At 35.7% G+C, this 8117-nt stretch overlaps 1 protein-coding gene across 1 annotated transcript; it reads left to right on the top strand.

The window, feature by feature from the left end:
- Positions 1-719: 719 nt before the first annotated feature.
- On the top strand, positions 720-3612 carry six3b (SIX homeobox 3b). The gene is made up of 2 exons (XM_081391988.1): positions 720-1630; positions 2759-3612. Exons 1-2 carry the CDS (start codon positions 939-941, stop codon positions 2946-2948), a joined length of 882 nt encoding a protein of 293 aa, XP_081248114.1. The 5' UTR covers positions 720-938; the 3' UTR covers positions 2949-3612.
- Positions 3613-8117: the final 4505 nt, after the last annotated feature.

Here is an 8117-nt window from a genome sequence, read left to right as displayed (position 1 = left end):
GTGGAATTAATTACACGCTTTGTGCAAACAAAAAGCCTAGTGAAAGAATGTTTTTTGACTCAGGCCTAACAAGCCGATCTTGTTTCCTCCTGATATTTTATCTTGCCGTTTAAATTGATAAGGAGACAAAATAACTAATAGCCCAATAATTACACGTGCCAGGCTAATAAAAACGCGTTAAAATATATTTATATATTTATACTACGATATAATATACAAATATATTTGTACAGATTGAAAATAAATGTTTTTTTTTTCTTCAATGGATAAATTCTAGCCTATAGGCTGTTTATTATGTTAACGCCTTTGTAATCGTAGTATTGTCTGGAAGAAGAAAAAAAGTTGCACGTGCACTAACAACTGTAAACTAATTTTTAAATTTAAATTTAATTTATAATTATTATAATATTTTTTTCACAAATTTAATTAAATAATTGCATCACTCCTTCTACGTTATATAAATACTTGGTAAGTAATTAAACGAGGTGTTATCCTGTTTATTTGTTGACTAGCTCGCCAACTTTCACACCCATTCGCGGAAGCATACTCGCACTAATATAGCAATATTCTACCTATTAATCCTCCTACCGTCGAGTGAACTGGCGCGCCATTCGCCTGCTTGAAAACATCCCGCAGTGAGTGGCCAGTTCTGATTGGAGCGACGATAAAACCCTGCGCGCAAAGCGAATGTGCAAGAAGGGCAGCGCGCACTGGCTAATGACGGGCAAGCTTGACAGTGATTGGCAGGGCTGCCATGACAACCACAGCACGACTCAGGGAAGACCAATAGAAAAGCGAAACAAAATGTTTCACCGTTGCACTCGAAGTTGATTAAGGGTAGATATTACGCGTTCGGTGGCACTGCAGCGATAGCAGCGCAAACACCACGTCAGTTTTGCCGTATTTCCCCCGTCTGTTTGTGTCTGTCCGGCGACTCCATGGTGTTCAGGTCTCCTTTAGAGCTTTATCCCTCACATATTTTCCTGCCCAATTTCGCGGATCGCCCTCTGCTTCTAGCGGGCAGCATTCCCAGAGCGAGGTCCCCGGAGGACTTACCGATGTTTCAACTGCCCACCCTAAACTTCTCGGCGGAACAGGTGGCCAGCGTGTGCGAGACGCTGGAGGAAACAGGGGACATCGAGAGACTCGGACGTTTCCTTTGGTCCTTGCCCGTGGCACCCGGAGCCTGCGATGCCATCAACAAGCACGAGTCCATCCAGCGAGCCCGAGCGGTGGTCGCATATCACACTGGAAGCTTCCGTGAATTGTATCACATTCTGGAAACCCACAAGTTCACTAAAGACTCTCATGGAAAGCTGCAAGCGATGTGGCTCGAGGCGCACTACCAAGAGGCAGAGAAGCTGCGCGGTCGTCCCCTCGGACCCGTTGATAAATACCGGGTCCGCAAGAAGTTCCCCTTGCCACGGACCATCTGGGATGGCGAACAGAAGACGCACTGTTTCAAGGAACGAACGCGCGGCTTGTTGAGGGAGTGGTACCTACAGGATCCTTACCCCAACCCGAGCAAGAAAAGGGAACTGGCGCAAGCCACTGGACTGACTCCCACTCAAGTGGGCAATTGGTTTAAAAATCGGAGGCAAAGAGACAGGGCGGCAGCTGCCAAAAACAGGTCAGTTTAATGGTTTCGACTGAAATCGGGGAGGAAATAAAACTAATACTTGTGTTGATATAAAGAAATAGACGGCACAAGCTGTCACCGAGTCTGAATGATGAGCTCGATCTTGGTTAAAAGAAATCGAGCACATTTTTTTTTTTTCCATTTGGGCGATATAAATAAACAAAAGCTGCTTGTTTTTTAGCATATAAGAAGTTCAGCCAATCTCTAAGACTGAATTGTTAAATCTTTAGAGAGAATTTTAAGGCGTTTTTTAAAATAAAAGAAGAGAAGTAAATGTGGAGCTCTTTGCTAATTAAGAAAAAGGAATTCATCAGTGATATATAAAGCAACAAAAATATTTCACATTTCGTTATAATTATGTTTTTATTTTTCTCCAGACACATTTAATTTCTTCACCTTATTTGTGAATAATAACACATTTCATAGAAATATTAAAATACAAGTTAATATACATATAATATAAATATTGTAGGCATATAGGCCATACAGTTTTTTTTAAAAACATGTATATTTGGCAGCGTCTTGCTATATATAGTGTTTTATTTAATTCACTGTAGGTTGTTTCAACACAAATTTGGGTCAAATATGGACAAACCTAGCCATTGGGTTAAATTTATTAATACAGTTTTAACCCAATAGTTGAGTTTGTCCATATTTGACCCAAATTTGGGTTAAAACAACCCAGCATTTTTTTAAATGTTGCAAAACAAATTGACCAAATACAAACAGAAATGTTCATAGTGTAAACTAATCAAACAGGCTTCATATATCAACTTCATGTATAAAATATAATTAAGGATGTCTAGAGCTCATAATAAGCAGTTCTGTTCACAAATAACACAATTTAAATATATATGTTTTTAATGAATATAAATGATCACTTCATAAACACAAACGCTTGTCTTCAAATATAAACCACCTTTTATAATCAGTGACTTGTGTAATTAAATCTATTTTTACTCTTATTGGTGTGATCCTCTCACATTTCATTGATCATAATTCGGGTTTGTTATTATTAGAGAGTGTAACACGTCGAATATGCTACTTAAGTCTGTGATGTATGTACTGAAAATGATGTTGCATAAATAATCTTAGTTTCTAAACGCTTTTGTTTTTTAGGCTTCAGCATCACGGACTGGGTCAAAGCGGCCTGCGCTCCATGTCGGAGTCCGGGTGCACACCTCACAGCTCGGCCGAGTCCCCGTGCGCGGCCGCCAGTCCCACCACCAGCGTCTCCAGTATGAATGAACGAGGCGACGGCGGGACCATCCTCTCAGTTACAGACAGTGACTCTGATTTCGATGTATGATGCACCGTCAGACAAATATGGAACATTTTTTGCCCAGAGAAAAATGAACTAGTGAGAAAATGTGGGCAACATGAGGACCGGCCATTTTGCCACCTTGTGTTTGACAAAAGCATGCTGTTTTTCCAGCGCTTCAATGGACTGACGCCCTTTCCTTTCATTTCCAAGGCCTACGCGACCATTTTGCATGTTCATTTGTGAATATTTTGCATTTTTAAAAGGCATTTATGAAGTGGAGTCGGAGAAAGTAGAACTCGATGCTCAAAGAAACGAGTGAACCGGAGAGGCAATTTTGTTATTTTGTGTTTATCAGACAATCGTTCAAGTCAAAAGCACCTTTATTCCCCATCGTCTTTTACTCGGCAGCAGATGTTCATACTAATTTTATCTCGAGATTTATATTGAATTGTCCATGTCTGATTCAAAGTTTTCCTTAGGTCTCTAGGCTTGTCTAGATAGGTATGCTTGTATGATATCGCAATTACGCCACTCTCTTTCCTGCAAATTTCTTTATGTTGTGTCCATAAAGCGTGAGTAACTGTCTGTTAAGTGCTTGGAGATTTTAAGTGTCTATTCATTATGCTCGTTTTTATACTGTAAATTGGTTAATGGCGCTGAAAACACAGTGTTATGGGTCACTTTTATGCAAATAAATATAATTTAATATAACGACTATCAGAATATTATTTGTTTATTTAACGAGTTGGCATTGTAGTATTATGTCAGAAAATACAGAAAAATTATATTCTGTACATTAGTGTCTTGTTCGTTTTTTTTTTCCAGGAGTGTGAATGTTTGTCTTAGCGAGAACATAATTCCATACAAATCGGACTCAAAAAAGAAAGAGGTGAAGAATAAGGGTTCTTTTTTTATTTGCTTAATTTTAAAAATGTCTCCGCATTTTTCGTATTAGTCTATTATTATTATTACGTTATTATTATTATTGTAGAATTGCACATTGGCGCAAGCGGTTTTGAAATAACATGAATTTTATTTCTAGTAGGAAATCAAATGGGAGAGCTTACAGCTTTCGTGTTGCCAGTGATTGTGCGTTTTTGATAATCGATAATTGTCGGAAATGTTTAGGTAGAGAGCAATAAAAATTATATAATAGTAAGCCTAAATCATAACAAATTTATGTTGGCTAATTTACGCCCGCTTACTGGTGATGTTGTTATATAGTGTACAGCCTAAATAAATTGAAAAATGGACTAGTATTTTGTTGCAGTGTTACCTCACTGAAAAAAAAAAAAAAACTGTTGGTTTAACTTAAAAAAAAAGAAGGCTAAATCTGCTTGCCTTAAAAATTTGAGTTCATTCAAATTAAGAATTTGAGTTAATACAATGAAGGAGACTGGTTTAATCAACAGGACTCGAAATAGTTGTTATCAGAAACATTAATTATCTAAGTTGATTTGACGAAAGAAAAAAAGTTGAGATAGCAAATCATGAAAATATTTTTATCATTGTTTTTATAATAAAATAAAATAAAAATAATAAATACAAAACAAAAGTATTCTTAGGCTATACATCAGGCCATCTTAAGTCTACTAAAACCACATTACTTACACATTATTCCAAAGAACTTGTCACTTATCACCTCAATGTTCAAACGTCATTTATCTGCCTATAGTGCCATCATTCAATTTCAGTCTTCTCTCTTTCTACGACCATGAGGGTAAATAACAAGAGGATGGTTTGTTTGTAGTTTCCTAATAGCATTCCATATAAGAGAAAGAATATGTCGTTTACTGTGAGAGGATTTCTGTTCCCTCTTCTCCCCTTTGATTTGATCGCTTAACTGAGCACAACTTTTTATTCGTGTTTATTCACGCGGCAGTTCCCCTTGACCTGGATCCATTGTGCTGCATGGAGCTGCGCTATAAAATAAACGCGACGCACCTCTTTAGCACACCAGAAGAGCAATTTAGTGCAATTTCAAGGTTACACTTAGGCTATTAAGTATAAACTTAACATGTTAATAGTGAAGTAAATGCAGTGAAAATGGACTAGTATTTTGTTGCAGTGTTACCTCACTGCAAAAAAAAAAAAAAAAAAAAAAATTGTTGGTTTAACTTAAAAAAAAGGCCAAATCTGCTTGCCTTAAAATTTTGAGTTCATTAAAATGAAGAATTTGAGTTAATGCAATGACGGAGACTGGTTTTATAAAGTAGCGGAAACATTAATTATCTAAGTTGATTTGACGAAAGAAAAAAAAGTTGAGATAGCAAATCATGAAAATATATATATATATTTTTACAGATTTAACCTAAATCTGCTTAACAATGTTTTGTTAACTTGATTTAATAGCCTGTTATATTAATCAATTAATGAACCAACCAACCAATTAAGGGTAATTTGATGACATGTAATACATCTGTGTAAATAGTCTATGCGTAAACAACCTTTCAGCAACCACCCAAATCACAAGCTCGCCAACAGAAGTTTAGCCTGAGGAAGCAACTATAGCAACAGGCTACACCAATCGAGCTACTTCCGTTTAGATCATTATCATACGGTAAGTCTACAAAACTTAAGTAGCCCTTGTCATTATCACTTATTATAGGTTTACAAACCACAACACATGAAATAACTAACTGAAGTGTTTGTTTGGGCCTACATTCTCTTTAACATAGCCTAGGTGAGAGTTGGAAAACATGGGGCGACAACAGAATAATGTTTGCGCCTGACTGAGGAACCTCAACAAACTAAGGATGATAAACTAAACAACAACACATTTTATAATTCGCAAACTGACATGAGGGTGAACGCCAGTAATAAGATGTCGGACCTTAAATGGATAGTTCACCCAAAAATGAAAATGTTGTTACTTAGCTTACTCAACCTCAAGTTGAGTTTTTTTCTTTCTTCTGCTGAACACAAAAGAAGATATGTAGGCTATTTATATAAAGAATGTTGAAAAACACTATGGAGGTCAATGGCTATCGTCAACTGTCTGGTTACCAACATTCTTTAAAATATCTTCTTTTGTGTCCAACAGAAGAATGAAACTCATACAGGTTTGGAACAACATGAGGCGGGTGATTAAATGGTGACAACATTTCATTTTTGGGGTGAACTATCCCTTTAAATTTGCAAATGCAAATGTGACCGCGGCCTATCCGCACAGCTGCTCGGCAAAATAACGTTTCACGCTGATAAACAAGAATTAAGCTACTACTTTTTGTGACAGTTTCGCATGTACTTCGATAAAGCACATGTGTTTTATGGAGTGATATGCATATTCTTTGTCATTAAGTAAATGTTTACTCAGCTCTTCAGCCCAAACATTCTCAGCTGAACACACGCTACACGGCTCACAAGACATTTTAAACAATTAAAACTATCGAATGAAACAAATTTATTAGACTGTGAATTTGTTAGCAATATAGAAAGGAACTGTTTAAACGAGATGTAAAGCTTTACTAAGAGTAGGCTATAAATCGATAGACATGTCGTGAACTTGTCTTCCAGTAGAAAGCCTTTACATCCGTGTGCTTATGGCGCCATCATGTGGTGAATATTAGATAAAACAATCTAAAGGGAGCTATAGAAATTTTACAGTTTCTGTGTTTATTTACATGATTATACATGATGCTATAGCTAGTACATTATTATACAAGTAGCATATGTATAGCCTATTAATGTAGGCTAGCATATTTTACATATAGCATACAGTCTTTATTAATCATGTAACTAAACACAGAAACGGAATAATAATCTATTTTGTAGATATAGCTGCTTTGAAACAATCTCTATTGTATAATGTGCTATATAAATAAAGGTGACCGACTATAGTAATATTTACACTTTGTTATAACAAACCACGTTGTAACTTTGGCACCACAGTTATTTTACTTAAAACATAATTTTGTTTTTTGTTTTAGTAGGTTGAAATTAGTGAAACTGTGAAGTTGATTGAGCCTTGAAAAAAAAAATGAAATGTAGCCTATTGTTTGTAATGCAGATTCCTTTTTAAGGAAAAAATATTTATCATGATTTATTCTCATTTAAGATGTTTTAAGAAACAGCTTAAAATTATTTAAATAAAATACATATTTCCCCCTCGTTTTCACCTCTGCATAATTCATGCTTACTTTGATGCTAATAATAGTAACTAATTATAGATGAGATTTTCTTTATAGTGCAGTGCCTTCAGGAAAACATGTGACCTTGTGATATTTGAATATTATTATTATTTCACAAACAACTTATAACAGTGAATAAATACATTTGTATGTGAGTGTTGTAAATGGGTGCCTCGCATTCTTTTTTTCTCTCATTCCTCCTCCCCCTCCTCCCTTCTGGACAGGTTCAAATCTTCAATAGGCTAACCTGACATGTTGAATGTACTTTTTTTCTTTCACCACTTTCAGAATGTATTTGAGCATTACAATTTCTAAAGCCCTGTTTTTCCAAAGTTATAATCATTTATTTTATAACATTCCAGAAATAGCTTTCAGTGCCTCAATGATGGAGTTTAATTTTATTAAAAAATTATAAAAAATAAAAAAATAAAATAAAAATGCTGGGTTGTTTCAACCCATGTTTGGGTCAAATATGGACAAACACAACCCTTGATTACATTTTTTTAATAAAACTATTTAAACCCAATGGTTGGGTTTGTCCATATTGACCCAAACATGGATTGAAACAATCCAACATTTTTATTTCCAAGTTATTTTCACACTGAGGAGACTTTTAGACGTGATGTGCACAAATGTTGTGCTGGTTTGGGGAATCGTTATTCCTTTCTATAAAAACGTCCGACAATAGTTAAGATGATCTCAGTAGTGAATTTTAACTTGATGGAAAGCAGGGTTAGGCTGCTTATAATGTCATACCGTCACCAACAGGCGGCAGTATATGTCCATAATTTCGGCTTCAACAAAACTATAGGCCTAACAAAAAAGTGAAAAGTGAAAACCGTAAAATTGCAAAAATGGCCTATTCTCTATAAAAAGTAAAAGTCTATTTGTATGCTTGTCTATTATAAACGGCTTTATTGCTGCCTTCGTTTTTAAAGTCAAAATCACTGTGATAAAGTTATTCTGCAGCGATAAGTTAATTGCACCTTTTTCGACCACGCTGAATTTGACTGGAGAAAAATGTACGAAGAACGTGTATAAAATTGTACAGAAGACAAATTATTGTGAGACGGAAATAAAATTG

The sequence above is a fragment of the Scardinius erythrophthalmus genome (genome assembly GCF_964197995.2).
Source record: "Scardinius erythrophthalmus genome assembly, chromosome: 18".
NCBI classification, from domain to species: domain Eukaryota; kingdom Metazoa; phylum Chordata; class Actinopteri; order Cypriniformes; family Leuciscidae; genus Scardinius; species Scardinius erythrophthalmus.
This window is presented reverse-complemented; position numbering and strand designations above follow the sequence as displayed.